Here is a 22,870-nt window from a genome sequence, read left to right on the forward strand (position 1 = left end):
TTTTAGTTCTTAAAGCAAAACACAGGAAAGTCCAGAATCCTGACGAGATAAATAAGAGGGCAGGAATGACGGGCATATGTGGGAAAACACACTAATACCAAGACAAATACATAAAGAAATATAAATACACAGAAATAAAAAAGCAAAACTATCTGAACGAAGTAAAAACTGATAAAGACAGGAAGTGAAAAAAAACTGATTACCAAAATAAAGACCGTGAAGACCAAAGAAAACTACAAACATGGCTGACTATAACTGTATGCTAAACTATGCTTACTGTAGAAATGCAGCAGAGCAGTTTAACAAAGCTAAACATGAACTTCCCTCTCAGTACAGCTGATGTGCTTTACTCTTCATCAGGAAATCAAAGGTGACAGTTCATATTAAACATCATCATCATCACTTTTTCTGCATTTACAGCCAGTTTGTAGTTTCTGACACAGAAAGTAAACAACCACCACAAACAGTGCGAGGATCGCCAGAGATCTCATCACAGCACCTAAAGTTATAACCCAGAGTCCACAGTGCAGATCGTCACTGTTTGCTGGTTTTATTCAGTAGAAAACATTGAAGAAGGCTTTGCTGTCTTTCTCACTAAACAGGTTCTTTATTCTACAGGAGAAAGTTTTCACACGCTGTGTTTCCGCATCATTGATGAGCTCCACGGTGTTCTCTTCAGACCTTGCCCACTCTCCTTCATCCTTCTTCCAGAAGTACTCCACAGGCCCGGCTTTGCTAACGTCTCCCTCACACACCAGTTTACATCTCTCTGAGGCTGAGCTACACGACAGCTGCTTCGCTGCCACCTCAGGCTGCGGCACATCCTCGATCGCCATAATCTTATGAACCCGACTCTGGACCTGGTTGTTGATCTCCACTGAATACAGTCCACTGTCCTCCAGTCATGTCCCTGATCTCCAACATTCCCGTGTCAGTGTTCAGAGTGGTCCGGCCTTTAAACTTGCTGTAATATGTCAGAGGAATCTGGTCTTTCACCCACTCAGCCAGCAGGTTCTTGCCGTATTTCCACACGACGCTGTAGATCTGTTCAGAGACCGGCTGAGGGCTGAGCTGAAGTGTGTCACCAACCCTGATGTACTTCTCCACAGTCTGGGCCTGAGTGAAGCCGACTAACAGCAGCACAGCGAGAAGCCAGAAACCAGCCGATGTCTCCATGTTCACAGATCAACACAGAAGTGACAGGTCTGTGCAGATGTCTTTGGTTTTTGTGCTGTCTGTGGTTTCCTTTGGTGGGTATGGTGAAGTTTATCATTAGGTGTTTGAAACAAGGAAGTGAGCCCTAAAACAGCTTTGCAACCCTTTATGGTCGTTCTGAAGCAGCATCCAGCGGCGTCACATGACAGCCTGTCTCCTCAGTCGATCCACCAACCGACCTGTAACAGTCCTGTTGTTAAAGACCTGCTGGGAAGCAGCATCAGGACACAAACCAGAACATTTCTAATGAACCTGAAGTTAAACCGCAGAGTGAAACAAATCATCGTTTATCTGCCTCACGGTGAAAAAACGAGACGAGGAAGTTTTCAAGTGTTTACCGTCTGTTTACTGTCAGAGAGAACAGTTCATGAGCATCATTTACCGTCTATGTACAGAGTGCACACGGTGCTTACAGCAGAGAATCAAACATCTGCAGTCAGATGATGTTTAACACTTTCCAAAGTGCTTTTTCACAGTTAAAGGCTGCAGTCGAAGGCACGGCAGGAGGAGGAGGAATGCTGGAAAACTTTACATTTAATTACCATCAGCTGAAGGTGAGGACCCCGACGGCCTCTTTCAGCACGAATACAGACGTTTGTTACACACACCAACATCAGTAAAACAGGAAGTAATCGCTTACTTTAAGCTGCAGGCGAGGAAGTGTGAGCGGGACCTGCCTCAGCTGTGCAACCTGTCCTTAATTTATTGTCCCTCACACCGAATCTACAGCTTTGCCTTTTCACTCGTTTAACAGTTCATATCATCTAAAACCTGGAAACGAAACAGATTCTTAGGACATCAACTTTTCTTGTTTCTGGTTTTCTAGGTTCACCATCGTCATCGTCACATCTGAGAGATGTTTTTTCCGACTCTCACGGACGCTTTAAAAGTAAAAAGTCAGCAGATAAATTACTAAGTAATGAAAACAGGGAAAACATCTGTCCTTGATGTTAAAAACACCTGGTGACTTTTCCCAGATCAACACCTGAAAACACTCTAAGCCCACAGACGATCACATGATCACCATCAGCTGCTGTTTGGGAACAAGGAATAACGTCTGGGTCGTTCCCGTGAACCAAGCTTCCTGCCCCATCCTCTCTCCCGTGTTTATTAATGAATCTATAAATATACATTTTCTGTATTCAGATATTTATGGATGCAGTCGAACACTCAAACCCGATTGGTCCAGGCCCAAACATCTTCTACATATTCCACCTCTCTGCACTCAGACGCCAACATCAGTGTTTTAATGGCTTAATAATAAAAACTTATGATTAATGCGAATTAAAGTGATGGGAATATAATTCATTCATAGTAAACTGAGCTGCCTGAAGATCGTCCACCATCAAACCCAAAACCAGTGAAAACATGTCGAAAGCTGCTGTTTTAAAGGGTCAGGGGTCAAAGCCTCTGTTTGTGAGGGGCAGCCAATGGGAAAGATGTGAGCTTTAGTTTGGTTTCTGCTCTCGTCACGTCGGGAAAGAGGCGAGGTGATCCAACAAGGCTTCTCATGAGCTGTTCAAACTTTCTAATTGACCCTTTGAAAGTCGCTGCTCGGCTGAGTCGTGGTAGAAACACAAAGCTGAGCTCCAGCTGCTCCGTTCATATATTTACACTTAGTTTCATTATTTAATCCATTAAAATGTTTCTGTAAACCTGTAAATAAAAGTGCGTTTGATTATTTAGTTACATTAAACCAGCCTGGTTTTTATTTGTGTTTGAATAAATCGAGGTAAGAGAAGCTGATGGATCGTCTGAGCGTGAAACACGTGGACGTTTCTGACCACAGAGAAACTTTTCATGACTTTCTTTTAGATCTTTTTCCTGACGTTAAATCAGAGTAAACATAATGATAATAGTTCCTGGAAGAAAATCAGAGCCGTCATAAATAATCTGATTGTGTAAACTGTAGTGACTGTAAGCTGGTTCCTCTGGAGTCTTTAACACTTTTCCTCCTGAAGCAGCAGAAGTCTAAAAGCGTCACTGGAGGAAAGGCTGTCGTCTTCAGGAGCTGTCAAAGCTTCTTGGTCCCTCTTGTCAGGATCTGGAATGTAAAGCGGATCATGACTCTCAGCCCTCGGTCTCTAAATTCGCCACCGCAGCGTTCAGGAATCGACCGCGACGCTGCGTCTTCCTGAGGTCAGCTGACGACGTCTTCGCTTCCTGCTGCGAACGACGGCTCAGAAACCGTTAACTAACGGGACAGTTTGCGGTTCTGAGCGATGAAGACGAGGCCGCCGGCTTCATTTGTGGGTCGATGCACAGCTTTCATCTTCGTACAACAGCGGCTGCAGACAGAGAGGAAACAAGGCGATGAGCGAGAAAACAAAATCTGTCAGACTGAACCGTCTGGTTTTATGTGACTTGATCGTCGTCGTGTTGGTCGGCTGTGGCTGTAGAAACAAACACAAACACCCGGCGGCGCCTCACCTTGCTCTCCAGCACGCGGCCGAGCCCCGGGCTGCTCAGCTCCTCCAGCGTCTCTGCTGCTGGTCTGTTCAGAGTCTCCGGCAGCAGGAGGCCCAAACAGCCCGCCGACAGGCCGCTCAGACAGAACACGGTGAAGGGCATGGAGGTGTGGAGGGCCCGCTGCGACACACAGACACACAACCAGGACCTTTTACTGTCTGAACCCTTCAGCCCGTGTTTACAGTGTCTGAATATTTACACACTGATCAGAGGGTCCAAGAGTGAGAGCAAAACATAAATCAAGAGCAAATTGTTTGAAAAGATCCTTAATTATGTTCTGCTGGGGTAAAATAAAAAAAGTGTGTTTTTTTAATAAAAAGGTTGAAAAAGAAGCAAAGCAGCATCAGAGCTAACAGAGGAGGACTGGTCCTCGACCTGTGGAGAGATTCCTGCTGTCATAATGTTGGCTGTGCCAGCACAGATAAAGGCTGCACTCAGACTCATTTGGAGTTGTGTTTATTGGGGACAAAGTACAAGTGCGAGTAAGAACACAATAACTAAGATGTGATTCGTGTCTCCAGTTCCTACAAAAACACTCCAAGGAATCGGACGTCCCACACGATTACTGAGAAAATGAAATCATATCCAACTGTGAAACTAGATATTTGTTTCTACTTTGTTGAGCCATCTTCAGCAAATCTCTGGATAAGACTGACACAGTCTCTACTTTCTGCAGAAATCTCCCCACAGGTGCGACTCGTGAGCACGAAAAGTGATGGGAGATTTTGAAAAACACGCCGGCCTTTTCCACAACAATGAGAGTCGCTCGTGTTTCCCCTCGTGCCAACATTTCCTAATGTAATCTGTCTCGTATCGTTTGCTCCTCCTGAGGTCAGGTTTTCCTGCGTCTGTGAGTGTTGCCTTCACATTAACTACTGAGAAGCTTTGTGGGTAAAAAGCCGACCTTCATCCGTTCAGATCCACAGCCTGGATGTGCCGTTTGATAAATATCTACTGCCACGAGGACGCCATCAACACTCAGTTTTATCAATCGTGCTTTTATGGAAAGAAAGGCTTTTCAAAAGACACGATCGACTTTGCTTTCACAGCTTCGGTTTTTAGTTTTTTAATTGTTTTTGAAATGCAAATAAGATGAAAATACTGTAAATTATCTGCCACAGCAACAGGAAATGCAGCTGTGACAGAAAGTTGCAGACGGTGTTCTTGCAGGAGATTACATATGTTTTTAAAAGAACAACATTAAGAGCTTTTTAGCTGAGATTTCTGTAAACGCGTGTTCGTTGAGCTTCCCTGTATCACCACTAGAGGTCACTGTTTATTTAGGTTTAGAGTACATGACAAAACGAGGTCAAAGGTCAGTGTGACACATTAAAAGAAGAAACCGAAACCATCATTTTCTACTTTCATGTGTCACATGTGACTGTTTAACAGGATTTTATTTCCCTGTGAAACTAAAATGTTTACACACTTTGATCTGTTAGAAATTTAACTCGTGTGAAAGCGAAACGCAGCAGGTACAAAGTTCACGAAGCACAGCGTGTGTTTATAAATCAGACCTGTGGTTAAACAAGACAGCAGGGCGGTGCACGAGGGCGGATAAATCGTTACAGATAAACTTTCAGGCAGGAAAACCTGCAACACATTAATCAGGAATGTGTGAATCGATGAGGTCATTAATAAAACTGCATCGGTCAGTGAATGCAAACGATTTCCTGGAATGAGGTCGTGTGACCTCATCACTCAGACACACTGCATGAACTCCATGTCCTTATCACTTTGCAGAAACAGCCTAACACAGCAGGACAATAAGTCCAGCAGACTGTCCAACATCACAGCTGCGTTTTCCAGCATTTTTGGCCTCTGACGTCTCGCACCCAGCAGGGTGTAGTCAGGGCGATACTTCAGCAGTCAGTGAGTCATTAAAATCTCCAAACAGATTTTCCCCCACAGTGTATCGATGATTTCACTTTGGAAATGCTTCACTTATTGACACGTAACAGCGCAGGCCCACGAACTCTGAATGCCTCTGCGGCGCCGCGCCCTCTGAAGTTTAAGTAAAAACACTGTTTCCTTCCTATTAACAAAAACGAGCTGCACCCACAGAGACGACGGGGCTGGTGGAGGGCATGTTGGCACACTTGAGGTTTCACCGTCTATTACTTTTTAAAATTCGCCCGCTTTGTTTCAGAGTACAGGAAGCATGAATGTTTGACCACAGGCTGACATCACGCTAACACTTACAGGCTAACAGTAAGCGTTCTCCCAGCTCACCACGCCCTCCAGTATAAATAACTTTAGCAAGAAGCCGATGAGCTGTCGAATGCAAAGATTCACACTTTAAGAAACCTGAGCCGGAAACCCCCACAGGCCTCGCTGTTACTTTTATTATGTGTGAGGCATAAATGCAACCGCAGGAAGCAAACGGGGCGACTCAGCGCCTCGTCCTCTCGCCCCTGCACACAACAGCTAAAACATTTATACCAAGATGCACAAAATACATTTCAAAATAAAATCTCCTAAAACAACATTTATAAGCTACCAGATCCCGTTCTTCATCATCACTTTCCCTCCTTTTTTATTATTAAACATGTTTTTAATGATCTGATCTCCATGCCAACAACAGCTCCAAACAGGAAATGCTGAAAAAGGAAGTGATACTGTTTTCACTGCACGGGGAGCTGGTTTGCTGCCTTTTCAGGCTCACAGCTTCATGTGAAAACACCAGCCTCCCACAGTCACAGGTCACGCTCACATATTTCACCGTTTTGCATTTTAAACTCACATTTAAACGTCTGCTGGTTCCTGAGAGCTGCTGAGTGGCTCTGAAGATCAGATCGAGCGCTTCCTGTTGCTGGCTCAGGCTTTTTCCAGAGCATTTACTCCTAACCTCTCTCACACTCACAGCCTTACCATGGAAGGAACGAACGGTGCCAGGATTCCTCCGACTCTGCAGGACATGGAACAAACTCCCAGCCCGGCATTCCTGAAACAAACAATCCGTGCACGTTAAAATCAGTCCGAGCGCAGCGCTTTAGGACACGCTGACTTTGAAAACACAGGAATTATCACTTAATTGCAGGTCCCATCTGTGCCAGTGTGACGCTTTTAATCTGGCTTCAATCGAAATGAGACATTTACAAAATCTGGAGGCATCTCAGCAGTAGGGCTGCCACAAACGATTATTTTGATAGTCGACTAGTCACCGATTATTTTTGCGATTAGTCAACTAATCAGATCATCATCCATTGGACATAAAACGTACAGCTTATTGCACCAGCAGCATCTGCTCTTATATAACTATCATTAGCTTACAGCTTTAAGTGTTTAAGGTATGTGCTAACTAAAAATAAAGACAAGATGATAGTTTATTAAATTTTAATAAAATTTGCAGATTGTTTCGGTGAAGTTTAATAAACTCCTTGCTATCTAAACTATAACAGGACACCGGAGTAAATTCTCGAGCATCTCACACTTCTGATAATCAGCTGTCTGCTTGACGTTTATTCAGCTCTGTAAAAACTATAACTTTAATCTCAGCCAAACCGATTTACTCAGGAACAAATAAAATACTGAAAAAAGCCAAACAATAACATTTTTAAGTTATCTAAGTGACTTATATATCATGTTTAACCTGAGTAGCGAAAGACGGCGGTGGGTTTGAAAACGATTAGCCGGGAGTCCGGTGTTCTCACGGCGCTAGTTAGCCTAGCCCCCGGCTAGCTATCGAGCTAGTGGCTAACAGACGTCTCCGAAAACGTCGGAGCGCTTTTGAAAATATGTGGTGTCTTGATAAACTGAGCAGATATTTGAGGTTTACACAGCTACATTCTCGCCTGAAAATATGTTAAACGTTTATTTTGTGACCCAGAAAGAATAATAAGAGTAATATTAAAACTAACTAGCTGCCGCCATTGTTGGAAACTGAGCTGGGCTGCGCTATGAATTCTGGGACAGAGCTTCTTCTTCTTCTTCGGGGTTTAACGGCAGCTGGCATCCTTGTACATGCAGTGCTGCCATCTTCTGTTTCAGTCCGTTATTACACTCTTAAATCCTACTACTTATTCCTGCGTCTTTTGTGATCTTACAAAGTTTCAAACGACGCGTCGACTATTAAATTAGTCATCGACGATTTTGATAGTCGACGTAATCGTGGCAGCCCTACTCAGCAGCTTTAATCCCGTCGGTTTCAGATTAAAAGAGAAGACGTTTCCTAAAAGTTTCTGCGTTTGTGTTGATGCTATAGTTAGCGGTGACCCAACATACAAAAAAGGAGACGATGCAGAAAAGGCTCAATATTTTGTTCCTGGACGCCGACTGAACGCCCACCAGGTCTCATTAACAACGTTTTTCTGAATGTGACCAACAGAAACTAAGTAAATATGCAGACGTGCTCACCTGATGACTGTGGGGTAGAGCTCGGACGTGTAGACGTAGGCGATGTTGAACGCTGCGCTGACCATCAGTTTTCCCACAAGCGCCAACGATGTCACACTCAGCAAAGCTCCTGCCAACACAAACTCAAACTGAGTTTGTTCTGATTGTTCACCTCGCAGTAAAAACTCCCCGAGGAGCTTAATGATGTCACAAACCTGCAGCTCTGAACCTTTAAACTGACGGCTACAAATCTGCAGCACCAAAACTGTTTTCATGCAACCTGTGGTTTATTATTTACACAAGACAATTTATTAAATATTACAATAAAATCTGCTTCATGTTTAAGAACGCAAGCAGTTTATTATCTGATGAAATGTGCATCGATTCGCCCGCTATTCCAAACACAGCATGTGTAACAGGCAGCAGAAAGGTGCAAAGATGTGCTGGTTTAACCTGTTTCCTGTCACTGTGTGAGCCATAACTATCTGTTCTGCTTACACAACAATCACACACTGTCAAACTTCCATCCATGCATATGGAAATCAGTATTTTATGCAAAGTGTTTAACACCTAAACAAGCCTTTTTTTCCCACTGGACTGAAATATGTTGCAGACGCAGGTTTCATCTCACTTCCTCTTTACTTCAGAGTGAAGTCACTGACTTGTCAGGCTGACAAAGGCTCTTTCATACATGCACTGGCAGAGCTGCACCTTGGTAGGTGTTACCCAACGTGAGCAGTGCAAACAAGTCTGAAGACGACTACTTCCTGCAGCTGCACGCATTCCTCTGCAGTGCCGTCGAATATCAGAGCCTCACCTGCATTTTCAGGAATGAAGGTGGTGCAGAGGCAGGCGGAGCCAGCCAGGCACAGGAAGCTTGCCATGCTTTTCCTCCGCCCAGCCCTGCAGGACGAGACAGACATTCATGCAGGAGTTAGTGAGTAAGCAGCAGGAAGACCGACAGAAAACAGGAAGCAAAGTGAGGTTTTTCACACAGGTTCCACAGAAGCTCGAGCGCAGCTTCAAAATGTTTGACTAACAATTTAAAATCCAAACAGGCTGTTTTTGGACGAGTTGCTCAGAGCTCATCCCTGAGTCAGACACCCTGTGGAGGAAGCTCATTTAATGCTTGCATCTTCAGTCTTAATCTGTTTGTCACTACCCACAGCTCACAGCCACGGCTGAGGGCCGTAGATCAGCCAGTAAATCCACAGCTCCACCTTCACTCTCTGACCAGGCACGCTGGAGTATGAACCCTAGAGAGCTGCGAGGGGTTTGGCAACCTGACTGATCCCAGACCTGCTTCATTAGAAGCTCCTGATAAAGTCTCCTAAGCCAAACTGGTCGCTGTGAAAGGCTAAACATGATCTAAAAGACCTCTCATGCTCCCACACAGGACCAGGAGGAGCTGCACTCATTTGTCATAAAGCTTTAATGGTGAGACTGAACAACAATAAGTGCTGCATCAGTATCAGCTCCGAAGCTGGAAGCGTACACCTGCACGAGCCTCTGAATGTCTTATTTTAATTACAGATAGCGTTTTATCGGCATCTAAAGTTACAGCGCCATTAAATAAAATTCAATTCAACTAGACAGCCTCTTTTGAGCAAGCACTTGGCAAAAGTGGGAAGGAAAAACTGCCTTTTAATAAGAAGAAACCTTGAGTAGAATCAGTCTGAAACACAAGTTTCACACAAATACCACACAGGAAGTTACAAAAAACCGCACTCAGCTACATGCTGGACAGATGGATGAGACGGGGAACTATCCAAAGAAGCTAAAAATAGTTTTTGTACCAGGGTGTAAAAACATGCTTATTTCTATATTATTAAGTAGGACCAGGATGAGCCATCACCCACCTCCAGGAGGGGCTGCGAGGAGGAGGGTCGGGCAGAGGCAGCGGTGCTTCTCTCGGTTAAATAAATAAAATCAATGAACCCAGTTTGATGAAGGATCTATTTTCAATTATTTTCTTACTGCTGTCTACATCCATCAGGTAAAAGCAGCAGCTCACATTACAGCTGAGCGAGGACGCCGGCTCACAGCTACAGTTACACCAAAGTGTGGCGGGAACCATCCTCTTCACATGTTTCATAGGTCACAGTTAAAATCACACAGCAAGTGTGTGTGTGTCTCACCAGTGTTTGTTGATGAAGTATATGCAGAGTGGGTATGCCGGCAGCTCCACGAGGCCGTACATCGCCACATTAACGTAACGGCTACCAGACGTCTCGCCGGCCCCCAGAGTCAGCCCGTAGTACACCAGACTGCAGGCGTACCTGACACACACACACACACACACACACACACACACACACACACACACACACACAAATAAAATGTTTGTTGATAATATTTTAAAAAGACAGAAGAAACAAACGAGTTCATGAACCTGAAACTGTTCAAACTGCAGAAGACGCCTCAGAGCAAAGAAACACGAACATCAGTTCTGCTGACTGTGCAGCGGACGCCTGCTTATTTGAGGATTTCTTCATTTAGCTACTTCTTCTTACTTCTCTTTAAACTTCTTTTTCTGTGATGCCTTTTATATTTTTGGAAATACTGGAAAACCCCCAGTATAAGACCATCAGATCATATGTTTCATGTGGTTGTTTAAGTGTATTAGAAGAAAAAAACTGATCATTGGTATCGATTTCAATGACGCCGTCCTGCATCATTTTTAGTTATTTTATAGTTAAATTCAGATTTTGCTTGTTTTAATTTAAGGGTTATTTTGTCTTTTTATTCCTTATAATCCTTCAGAAATGTTTTCACATCTCTGGGATCTTCTGGAGAACGTCAGCAGGTCGACTGCGTGCGAGTCATTAAAAGATGTGTTCACAGGACGAGCAGAGCAAACGTGTTTGAGGTGAAATCCTGTTTGTTGTGCTAACTCTGTACGTTCAGCAGCTTCGACCTTTTGCTGTTTGCTATAAACACGTCAGAAGACGCAAAAGGTCTGAAGTGTGGGACCATCAGTCAGCTGAGCTGCAGAGGTTAGAGGCCTGCAGCACTGGAGCTGTAACTCAAACTGAGCACAAAAGCAAAAGAGATGAAGTCTGTGAGCGATACAGAAAGTGTAAAAGCTGAGCAAAGATCAGCGTCAGAGCCTTTTCTCAGGGACGAGCAGGTGTGACGCACGGATCCAAACATGGCAGCAAACCCCAAACTGCAGCGGCTCAGTTATGAACGTGTTTATTTAAAGGTTACGCCGAGCAGCAGCGGAAACAACAGGTTCAACTGTTACTGCGGAGAAAAGAGGAAATGCAGGAGCGTACACAGACTGACACATGAGAGCACAATCATCACGAAGCGTCGCCCTGCACCGCCCGACCGAGTCTGTGTGCATCAATCAGTCAAAGGAGATGAACCGAAGAGAAGTGAGGAAGAGGAGCAAAGCTAAAGCAAAAAGAGGAGCGAGCTGGATGTTTGGAGGTGTGGACGACATGACCTACATGCCTCTACTCCCATGAGATAACATATGATGGCATGACTGCGCTCTTTGTGTTTTGGCCTTGAAGAGGTGCTCCTATCAAAGCGCTCACACTCTGTGGAATTTCCAGAAGTGCCGGGAAACACAGACTTCCTGTTCTTGTTGTTAGAATTTCCACAGTGACACGGCCAACGTGTGGATGCTTCAACCCACAAAGTTTCTCTCTGCCTCCAACACAAGCAGCTTCTTCTTCTTCGTGCTCTTTATTCCTTCACAAGAGGTGAAAGCAGCCCGACAGCCGGGACTCCACCACAGAGATGTTTTCTCTAAAGATTAGCTAAAAAAAAACCACAACAGACAAAAAGCTGTGGTAATAATCTGCTAAGCCTAAAAATCACACCAGTTCCTTTTCTAGGCATTTGCACAGGAAACATCTAACGGCCTCCGCCTTAACTTGCACCCTGCAACCATGGCCACATACAGGACTCACCCTGGGCTGGAGTTTCACCATAACACTCAGCATCCAAACTAGATCCAGCCAACACACATGAGACGACCTTTAACGTCTGACATGTCCCTAACAAACATTCCCTTTGCCCCACATTAGGTTTGTTCGGGTTAGGGCTGGGCCATATGGCCTAAAATTCATATCGCGATATAATTTGAAGCATGTGCAGTAACGATATATATCACAATATATTATTTTCTTCTGTATAACGTATTTTCCACACTATAAGGACTTAAAATCCTTTAATTTTCTCAAAAATCGAGAGTGTGCCTTATGTATGAATTCTGGTTGTGCTTACTGACCTCGAACAGATTTTGGCAGAAATCTGTTAAAATGTTTTAGTACAACTTTGGTAAGCTGCACTGCTTGATGGATCGTCAGAGCATTACGGCTGCCGTAGGGAGGAGCTTCGCGGAGGAATCTGGGTCCAAAACTCCGTCCGTTCAGGTCCCAAAGTCAAACGAACACAGAGTTAAAACGGTCTAAATTCTTTAATCTTTAATTAAATCATCAGCGTTGCTGCTTTATCAGGTGTAACAATTAAGTTTAACATCCATGAAAACAGAATTTATTAAATTTAGAAGTTAGCAGGAAGTTAGCTCGCTAGCTTCCACCTAAACATGACATAGCATGTTCTGACTGAGAGATTTTTGAAACTAATTAAAACGTACAGCTCTGCTACCACTTCCAACATAAATGAAGACAGAAAACTAAACAGCAGTGACGTTTGCAGGGTTACTGAAGTTGGACTACCTGGTATATAATGATGTGCTACGTGATTGCTAGCGACACAGCTATGTTAGCATAGCATTAGCACAGTGAAGCTGGAGGATGAACGCTAACTTTTTTCCACTAGATAAAAGTGAACGTGACGGATTCTGGTGGTCAGGGACAAATGCAATCGCATAGCAGGATGCTATACACGGGCCAAACTTCAGTCAGGAGAACAACTGAGATTATTCATCCACAATACGAGGTTAGTTATTAATATACTGCAACAACATGGGAACAGAGCAGCTGCAAGAGGATTCAACATTAATCAATCAATGTTACGGAAGTGGAGGAAGCGCAGTTTTTGGCTTTCCCCATATTTCAAAAGTGCTTCATCTCTTTGCTGTAACTGTCGGCATAATTTGCAGATGATAATGGTTGTAGCCGCTGCGATGCTTTCGACCAAAACAGGCGCAGCTTGATGACATCATCAACATGCGCTATCGCGATAGAGCGGTATAGTCAAAATCTCTATCGTTGGCCAAATTTATATCGTTTCTATCGCCCACCCCTAGTTCGGGTCACCCTGCAGGAACGCAGTCGCTGCATCCAGACGAATCTCTGGGAAGTTTTAAATATTTCTCCCGTTTCTTTCTGACGTGCATTTAAAATGACACATCAGAATAATCCTAAAAACAGACCGAGCTGCACCTCAGGGGACAATTTCATCAAATCTGACCAAATGTGTCAATGAACCTGCTACTGTCAGTGTGATTAAACGTGCTGATCAGCTGATCTTTAGGAGGTGACCTGTAAACGGGGTCCATACCAGCTTTAATGCCCTGACATCTGAGTTCATCTCTAAAGCAGATGGAATAACTCTGAATGGATTACACAGGCTGACGATGAAGCTTCTGCAGATGAAAGTAGGTGTTGGTGATACGAGGAAGAAAACCTCCTAAACTTGGACAAAAGATCACAAGTGAACAACCTCCTCTGTGGAGCAGATCATCCAGGAGAAAGCACTCTGGGTTTGGATGACATTAACAAAGATCAACCCAATCACATCAGCTCCTCAGGAGATAACAGGAGGACAGAAAGCCCTGAAGACTTCCAGGCCTGTGCTGACAGCAGAAAGCACGAGAGAAGAAGTCGTGTATTTGAAACAGAATATTCAGTCACTGCACTGGAAACAGAAGCACTTTCAGTATCAGCAGCATGATGATGATAGAAGTGATAAAAATATGAGCGTCGGTCACAGCGACACTGACGTTACTGAGTTACTGATTTAAACCAGCAACCCTGTGCATGAGTCATGATCTCTGACACCTGCAGGATGTCATCAAGCAGGAAACGCTGAGTGTGACCCTGAGATGAGGACGAGGTCAGATGTATTTATAGAGAAACAATAAAACAACGAGAAATAAAATGGGACAAAACAAATGTTTAAAAGTCAAAGCAGAGAATAAACGATGACACGCTGGAGCCGAACGCCAAGGAGAAGAAATGCTTTAAGATTTAAAGGAGGCACCGTCACAGCTGTTTGGCGTGGACATTATTCCAAATGTACGAGCACACGGCAGATTCGTTATTATAAACCCATCACTGATCAATAATCAATGATTTGTTCCTAATCAGTCACACTGATGGAAAAATGTGGCACTGTTGGATCTTTAATGGGAACATTTGAGTGAAGATGAGGCTGAAATGACCTTAAATAGATTTAGTTCTTACTTAAAACGTATCCTGCAGATGGTCTGATTGTAATCTGATTACATTTTACTCATTAAATCATGTCAAACGTTTAACAGCCACAGTCTGAGTCTGAAAATGACCTGAATCCTCCTCAGAGGCTCCACCCAGAACCAGATCCGCCCCAAAGTGTCACAGCCTCCATGACGGGTCAGTAAACACTTGTTATTAACCTCTGTCTCTCTTCCACAGCATGTCTTTATCCTGTCTTCCTTCTCTCACCCCAACCAATCACAGCAGATGGGCCCGCCCCTCCCTGAGCCTGGTTCTGCTGGAGGTTTCTTCCTGTTAAAAGGGAGTTTTTCCTTCCCACTGTCACCAAAGTGCTGCTCATAGGGGGTCATATGATTGTTGGGTTTTTCTCTGTATGTATTATTCTAGGCTCTACTGTACGCTATAAAGCACCCTGAGGCGACTGTTGTTGTGATTTGGCGCTGTGTAAATAACATTGAATTGAATTAAACCACGTCCGGGTCAGATCCCAGGGTGGTGCTTAACTCAGGGGAATAAACTCGCAGTTAACTGAACTAACTCTGATCAGCTGATGTGCAGCAGAAACAGTTTCTGTTCAGTTTACTTTTAAACTCAGTCCTGCGACGTTAAAACGACCAAATTTACAGCAGAACTACATAAGTTCATTTCAGGACGGCCGTCACAAACGGTTTAGAAAACAGGAAGTGCAGGGTTTAAATCCCAGAAGTTACATAGAAACAAAAGAGCCAACATGTGCGCTTTGCTCCTCACTCTCAACTTATAAAAACACATCCAAACTCTAAAATTACAGTTAGTAATTAAATAGGACATGAAAGCAGGAGAAACCTGCAGTTCCTCTAAAGTCAGTCGAGGGTTAAACCCTCCAACATCTCTCCTCATACTCACCACACATACATGAGCACCATCGTGCGCAGGCGGAGCACCGGGTGGATGATCAGCTGCAGGACGCCGGCGCCTCGGCTTTTGTGGTTACCGGCTTTAGAGACGCCGACGCGCTGCAGCATCAGGTGCTTCACGGCGTTGCCGTTCCTGCTCGCCATAAAGCGCAGGACCTACAAAGCAGAACACAGGATCAGCCACGTGATGCTCGGTGTTGCTGAAAGTGAGCAAAGGAAACGGGACGCGCAGACCCGACGAGTCGATTGATCTGACTTTACTTTAGCTCTTTAGCACTTTAACTTCTCTGCAGCCTTTAGAGGGAAAGTGTCAGGATTCAAACCTGGAGTCTGCAGTTCTGTCAAATGCAGCTTTGCAGGTTTATCTGCATTAAATGCTGTCACACTTAAAGTTACACTGTGCAGGCCTTTGTCAAACCCCTCATTCTCACTCCTTTTGCTTCCTGTTGGATTTTCCCCGCTGATGTCAGACGATATCAGCGTCCTCGCCCAAACCTCCTGAGTGTAGGAGGAGAAAACATCTGATCACGAGCGCTTCAGACTCCAACCTTTGGAGAGCTTACTGAGGCTAAAAGCTGGTTTCTCAGCTCACTGAAACATGTAAAAGCACCTGATGAACAGAGTACAGGAGGGTCTGTTCTCAGTTTTAAATATCTGGGATTCACACAAACATGCAGAGGTGCATTTTTCTAAATCCCGGGAGATTCCCACAGAGCGGCTCAGGAATGCTTCATCGCGTTTACCTCCTCAGCTCGCTCCGCCTGGCCCTGGGAGTACAGCCAACGAGGGGACTCTGGAAGAGTGCTGCAACCACAGAGGACGAGAGGAAGACGTCACTGGGTGTGTTTGGTTCGTTTTACAGACACAGCGAGTGCAGAAACATTTGAATGTCACAATCAGAAGCAGCCAAAGCATTTATTTCACACAGAGTCATTAATGTAAACACATTTACATGGTGATGAGGAAAAACTCGAACATAATAATACAAGATCCACACTTTGTGCACGATTCCCAGTGTATTTATAACACGCAGCCTCCCATCCACATTCCTTACATTCATCCTAAATCACACTTCCAGCTCCTGCAGGACGGTCCGGAGCTCATCCCAGGCCAAGCAAGCTGCATGTAATCTCTCCCAGTCTAACCCAGGGTCTCCTCCCATTGGCTGCAGCTGGAAAACCTCCAAAGGGAGGCGCCCTGACAGCGCCTGAACCCGTTTGGACCATCAGTCTCCACGATCAGAGCTGCAGGAAGCTGCACAGCCTTTGTGTGCAGAGCCTGGATGCTGTTCTCTCTGTGGTGTTTACAGATTAACAGTATGAAGCTGAGCGTGTCTGTTAACCTTCCTGGTTTAGAGGAGAACACGAGCTCTGTGTGTTTAGGACGTCGCCCTGATGGGAAATGCTTCCAAACGTCCAACAGTTTACTTTACTGGTTTTTCGTGGCTGTGTGGGGCGACGCGTCTGTCTGGGGTGTGTACTCACACAGACAGCAGGAAGAAGAGCACGCCGGACGAGTTGGCCGCCGTCGCCAAGCTCCTCCACGGCTGGATTAAGTAGCCCAGGGCGCCGAACAGGGCGATGCCGACAGCAAACGTCATGCTGGTCAGCGTCCCTGAAAGAAGGACGACGACGGATCGAGATTATTAATCTTTAACACCTAGAATAAAGCCCTGCCAAGTAAATAATGTGACCGTGCTGGTGGTTTCCTACCCGTCATGGCCCAGTAGGACTTGCCCACGTACTCCTGCGTGAGGACGAAGCAAACGAGTCCGATGCCGCCGTTCATCAGCCCCACCAGGAAACGAGAGGCAGCGAAGACCTCATAGCTGGGCGCAAAGGCGGTCACGTAGCCGAAGACGACCTCAAAGAACAGGCCTGTGGAGGAGGAGGTGGAGAGGGAGAAACACACAAGAGATGAGGAGGAATTTAAAGGATTTTAATATATGTGGTCATGTGCAGACACGTCCAACAAGCCTCCGAAGACACAGAAGAACTCGTCTGACTCGAGGCAAAAACTCAGATTTAACGCTTCTATATCTTATTTTTAAAAACAGAAGCGTATGAACAGCAGCACTGACACAATCAGACTGAGGCAGACACACAACGAGCACAAAGGTTTAATGATTTATGTTGTGGCACCGAGGACGGAGTCTGCAGCCAAATTCATGCAAATAAAGATCAAAGACGATCTGGTGATTGTCAGATGAAGCTGTGGTCGATTAGTCGTTAACAGATGAGCCATCGAAGATTACATTTAATTTCTGACAGATTTCTGGAGAATCACTGAAAAAAACAAGAAAATAACTCAAACTCTCTTCAAAATGTGCCAGTTTATAACACGACTGACTTTCACTTCCTGTTTCTTCCTTTATCTCAGTCGTGCTCAGTAACATGTGAGCTCCTTCAAAACATTTTTGTGTCCAGTTCAGGGACTCTTAGCCGAGGTGAAGCCGAGCACACAGCTAGCAGCTACAGCTACCTGTCAGTCAAAGAGGCCACGCCCCTAACAATGCAAACCTAAAGACTCGATACATTTGAGACAAATTAGTTACAAAAACTTGTGACAGCTGCAGCTCTCTGCTTTTTCCAATTTAATTTACAAAGCAACACAACAGCTGTTGGCTCAAAGTGTTTTAAGGTGAAAACAGAGAAATCCAACAAACCGTCTCACACTGCAGCCACTAACAACACAACACAGCTGGAAACAACTGTCGCTGTAAACTGGAGCTCTATAAATAAAGTTTAACGTCCTGTGAGCTTCCTGTTGGTTTGCAGCCATGCGAGAAAAGAAGCACGCCTGTGTAGACTGATAACCTTCTCTAGATCTCCAACATCTTCAAGCAGATGCTTCAGAGTCTGGCAGGCGATTAAAGAAACCCTCAGAAATCTGTAGCTGGTGCAGGGCTCGGCCTCCAACAGGAAGCAGAGTGATACAAAAACCGAAGCCTAAAAAACCCAAAAATTAATCGCAGGGTCTGCGAGCAGTTTACGCAGCCACGCGCACTGAATGATGTCATTTTATTATCAGTCATAAAACTGTGGCCAGCCGGGCTACGAGAGGAAAAACAAGAGCGGCAAACAAAGAGTTTCAAGCTTTAGAGACAAATACAGCAAAACATTAACGCTCACTAACATCACAGACGTATTCATGAACAATGCACAAACATCAGCCTCAACCTCACCTGTCAGGTAAACGGGTCTCCGGCCAATCTTATCCGAGAGAGGCCCAAAGACGACGTTCCCGATTAGGAGCCCGGCGAAGAAGAGCGACCCGGCGAGGCTGACCTTGTAGGCCTGCTGCTTGATGAGGAACCACTGAGGAAACACAGAGACAGGAGGCAGGTTTCACCTGTGGGCTCTCAGGTTAGCCGGATGAGCATCCTGCAGGAGTCTGCCGCTCTCACCTCAGTCACGATGGAGTCGACGTTCTCTGTAAAGGTGACGTGCTGGCTTACAGGGACGCCGTCCTGCTGCTGATGCTGATGCTCGGTGCGGTACTCTGGTGTAAAACCAACCAGGACGATGAGCATGGACTGACAGGCCATGTACACCTGAAACAAACAGACACACAGTCTGGGGTCATTGCAGGCAGACTTTTTATAAAAATTAGAGGCTTTGTTAATGTGGGGTTAAAACTGTTTACACATACAAGGACCGAAACCTGACTTAGACACCTGAGTCACACAGGGGTAATGTCCCTGCTTACACAGGTGAACTAACAGGACCTCCCAGTTGTAACACACACTTATGAACACAGGGATGGCTTTTAAAAGGAATGTGACATGGCTAACTGAAAAATCTGTGAAGCACAATAAACAAACTATCAATGTAAACAATATATGGACATATATCCTATACAAGCATCATACCAGGTATGTCAGCTTAATCAGTGCAAATCATTAACAGCATCGGTCCTCAAATAAATCCTGTCAAAATAATGGAAACTGTGTTTTTCTTCAAGCCTGAGTAAACTGAAGTACATCTAGCTAGCTAGATGGAGGGTTAGATTAACGCTTAAACCAAACTCCACTTAAAAAAAATCTAGTCCGTCGTTAAATGATTTTTACGTAACTATATATCAAAGTGTGGAGATATTTTTTCTATACTGGGATACTTTGGGTGCTTAGAAAAGAGTCGGCTTTTGTTTGAGCTGTGTCTGCGCTATTTTGGTTGAATAATCGTGTAAAACAAATAACAGGTGCCCGTTAGCGTAGCCAAATCACAGCGGTAATAAAAAAGGATTATTTACGATTCTACGATTATTACAAGTTTAAATACTTGGCCGAATTAAAGGGTGGCTGGAATAGATATCTAAAGAAAATCAAAATATGACTGGGAGTAAAGTGCAACTTGACATGAGACAAGGAAACATTATTTTAGTAGTTTCTTGCAGGCAATCTGGAGAGCACTTCACTTCCTGGAAAAGGAGCCCTTCTGCACTCGTACATCGCTAAAATGTGAGCTTGTAGTTGCAGCTCGATGTTGTAGTGTTATAGTAATGAAACCGTAATAAAAAATGTGTTAAATTAAGTCATAAATGTGTCGTTTTGTTGAGGGTCCAGTTACATCCCTGAAAGCCACGTATGCGCTACTCAAGCTAACTGCTACTACGTTACCGCGCGCACACTTGCTGCCATTTCCCGCGAACTAAACGCTAATTTTCACATCCGCTCACCTGAGTCAGGACGAGGACAGCCACCGCTCGTTTCTGGTAGGGCCCAAACTCTCCGACGAGCTTCAAAGCTTCTTCTAAATCCATCACAGGTGAGACAAGCATGCAGCTGTGCGCGTTCCTGAGAGGAAGGATCTGCGCAAGCTAATATTCCACCGCGCACTTCCGGCTTCGCTTGAGCCGGGCGTCCATTTTATCGCGCTGGGATTTTAGCAGGTAAAATAACACACCACGAGTCTGTGTAGCACTGCCAGGTTTATTTTGAAAGATACCACAGTTTCTAATAAATAATCAAACTGCCAATGTGTAAAGAAGCTGATATGACAGAGTCGGAAGAAACAAGAAAATTCGCCCGTGCAGTGTTTTAAAAACAAACTTTAAAAAAGTAAAAAGGACAGCGCAGAGTGTAGAGCCACGTCTCACTCATAAGGCATTACAGGAGTACATGATTGTGAGATAAGCTTCATAAAACGTCCTCCATCCTCTCAGGTGCAGAGAAGCAGAGCTCCAGAGTGGATTTAAACACGCGTGATCCAACACAGTGTGAGTCCAGTGTGCCCTTCAGCCCCCACGGCTGTGACGGGGCATTAAAGGCACCTTTTTCTCACTTTGTCTCCATAACATGTGACCGCTGCACGTGCACATCACAAACGTCCTTTTCCACTTCCTGAAACAGTTCTGCACATGTTTGTCCTCAAGGATGAAGCTACTAAAATATGCTAAAAACAAAGCTAACAACAGCACACATTTACAAAGAAAGAAAACATTAAATCTCAGTAAGTTATCATTCAGAGGCTTTAACACAGCGATGCACACGTTCATGATTAAATGATTGCCTCACAACAACAGCACTGAACTCAAACATCACATTTTTACTGTTCTGGCATTGTCATAATTTCATGTTTCAGAGTGGATCTATTCTACTTTTATCATACGTGTAAAAAAGGTGGATGTGGACAGGAGCTAGTCTGCTTGTTTCAGGCAGAGGATGAAGTGAAGGGCTGTTAGTACATAAAGGATTATTATTGACCTGTGAATCATGCAAAGCCACCATAAAAGATTCAGAGAATAAACATGAGCAGGACGGATCCACCTTAAGAACACTTATACACACATATCTTGTAACTGTACTTCCCAGCTGTGATGGTATTACTTCAGTATGAAGACACATTACTTCTTCATAAACTGACAGTTTGTACACTGTGGGATTATTTTCCTTCTCTCTCCAGATGCAGGCAGCTGTGGAAATCAAACATTTCTCATTTCATTCCTATTTTATGAATAATATGGCCACAGCATCACTGTGTAGTGTCCGGTTCAGCCTTCAGTGCATCCATCTCTTCCTTCTCACTCGTATTAGGCGGAGTTGTTGCTGCGTTTGTTGATTTCTTGCAGGGCAAATAAGGATCAACCTTGTTCTTGAATGGTTTCGAAATAAAGTAGAGCAGTACAAGTACAACTACAACTAAAAATAGGATTCCGAAAAAAGCAATCAGCCCAATCATCCCCGAATCAACTGAAGGTGTCCCGTCGGTCGGTTTCTCCCGGTAGAAAGGATTTCCTAAGGCTTTGCTCTCTTTCTCACTAAACTGATTCTTTATTCTACAGGAGAAAGTTTTCACAGGCTGTGTTTCCGCATCATTGATGATCTCCATGGTGTTCTCTTTAGACTTTTCCCACTCTCCTTCATGCTTCTTCCAGAAGTACTCCACAGGCCCGGCTTTGCTAACGTCTCCCACACACTCCAGTTTACATTTCTCTGAGGCTGAGCCGCACGCAAGCGGCTTCAATTCCACCTCAGGCTGCGGCACATCCTCGATCGCCATAATCCGATGAACCCGACTCTGGACCTGGTTGTTGATCTCCACTGAATACAGTCCATTGTCCTCCGCAGTCATGTTCCTGGTCTCCAACATTCCCGTGTCAGTGTTCAGAGTGGTTCGGCCTTTAAACTTGCTGTAATATGTCAGAGGAATCTGGTCTTTCACCCACTCAGCCAGCAGGTTCTTGCCGTATTTCCACACGACGCTGTAGATCTCTCCAGACGCCGGCTGAGGGCTGAGCTGGAGTGTACCACCAACCCTGATGTACTTCTCCACAGTCTGGGCCTGAGTGAAGCTAACGTTAGCCACCAGCAGCAGCAGCAGCGCTCGGAGAACCACAGACCGACCCATGTCCACTGATCAATACAGGAGTGACAGAGTATCGATGATCACATCAATAAAAACTCACTCGTCGAAATCTTTTCAGGCAGGTCAGTAAAAACTGAAGAACATGAGGCGGTTTGAGTCGCTGATAACGAAGCAGACCTCCGCCCTTCTCTTCCTGCTGAGCAAAATGTCGAAAACCTGCAGCGTCGCTCCCTACTGAGGGGCGGGAACTGCCGGTCACTTTCATAATAAAAGCACAATAAAATAGTCCTGAAGCATTTCAACCTATTTCTACAGTCATTGGTTTAAAGCCATATATTCTAACCAGTTTCGGTGTTAAATTAAACATCTGTTAATTGTGTAATATTTCTCAATAAATTAATAACATTTTTTTTCTTTCCTTTGTCAGAAGTGTCAAAGTTAATTCGGAGATCTGTGAGGTGAAAGTCAGTAACGAAAACTCGCATCGGTTGTATAACGTTGGATCCAACTGTTGTCCATGGGAGTTATGGTTTCCCTTCCTAATCCTTAAAGGCTCACAGGTGAAAGTGATCAACACAGGTGAATACAGCACTCAAAATAACACCTCAGCACCACGAGGAGAAGAAATCAACCTGAATGCAAAGATGAAAGAATAAGAAAGAGGCAAACAGCTTATATTTACAGCTATATGACACTGCTGTTAGTGTGAGCGTAACATCAGGTACCAATTTAATAACGTCATAATCAAGAA

At 44.6% G+C, this 22,870-nt stretch overlaps 3 protein-coding genes across 3 annotated transcripts; all 3 read right to left on the minus strand.

Annotated features, from left to right (window-relative positions):
* Nucleotides 1-227: 227 nt before the first annotated feature.
* Nucleotides 228-1,193, minus strand: LOC146505857 (CD48 antigen-like). The gene is given in 2 exon segments (XM_085182449.1): nucleotides 228-900; nucleotides 902-1,193. Coding segments are annotated over 2 exon segments (621 nt in total). The 5' UTR covers nucleotides 1,177-1,193; the 3' UTR covers nucleotides 228-554.
* A 732-nt stretch (nucleotides 1,194-1,925) lies between these two features.
* On the minus strand, nucleotides 1,926-20,122 carry slc22a15 (solute carrier family 22 member 15). Its single transcript, XM_085182414.1, has 13 exons — nucleotides 19,991-20,122; nucleotides 18,720-18,866; nucleotides 18,498-18,630; nucleotides 17,026-17,190; nucleotides 16,798-16,927; nucleotides 16,057-16,117; nucleotides 15,303-15,469; nucleotides 10,158-10,298; nucleotides 8,837-8,922; nucleotides 8,041-8,149; nucleotides 6,556-6,628; nucleotides 3,646-3,804; nucleotides 1,926-3,503 (listed from the first exon to the last, which is right to left on the minus strand). Exons 1-13 carry the CDS (start codon nucleotides 20,090-20,092, stop codon nucleotides 3,459-3,461), a joined length of 1,518 nt encoding a protein of 505 aa, XP_085038540.1. The 5' UTR covers nucleotides 20,093-20,122; the 3' UTR covers nucleotides 1,926-3,458.
* Nucleotides 20,123-20,229: 107 nt separating this feature from the next.
* On the minus strand, nucleotides 20,230-22,365 carry LOC146505859 (CD48 antigen-like). The gene has a single exon (XM_085182429.1). The coding sequence runs from the start codon at nucleotides 22,159-22,161 to the stop codon at nucleotides 21,286-21,288; it is 876 nt and encodes a 291-aa protein (XP_085038555.1). The 5' UTR covers nucleotides 22,162-22,365; the 3' UTR covers nucleotides 20,230-21,285.
* Nucleotides 22,366-22,870: the final 505 nt, after the last annotated feature.

The sequence above is a fragment of the Neolamprologus multifasciatus genome, chromosome 13 (genome assembly GCF_963576455.1).
Source record: "Neolamprologus multifasciatus chromosome 13, fNeoMul1.2, whole genome shotgun sequence".
In the NCBI taxonomy this organism is placed as follows: Eukaryota; Metazoa; Chordata; class Actinopteri; order Cichliformes; family Cichlidae; genus Neolamprologus; species Neolamprologus multifasciatus.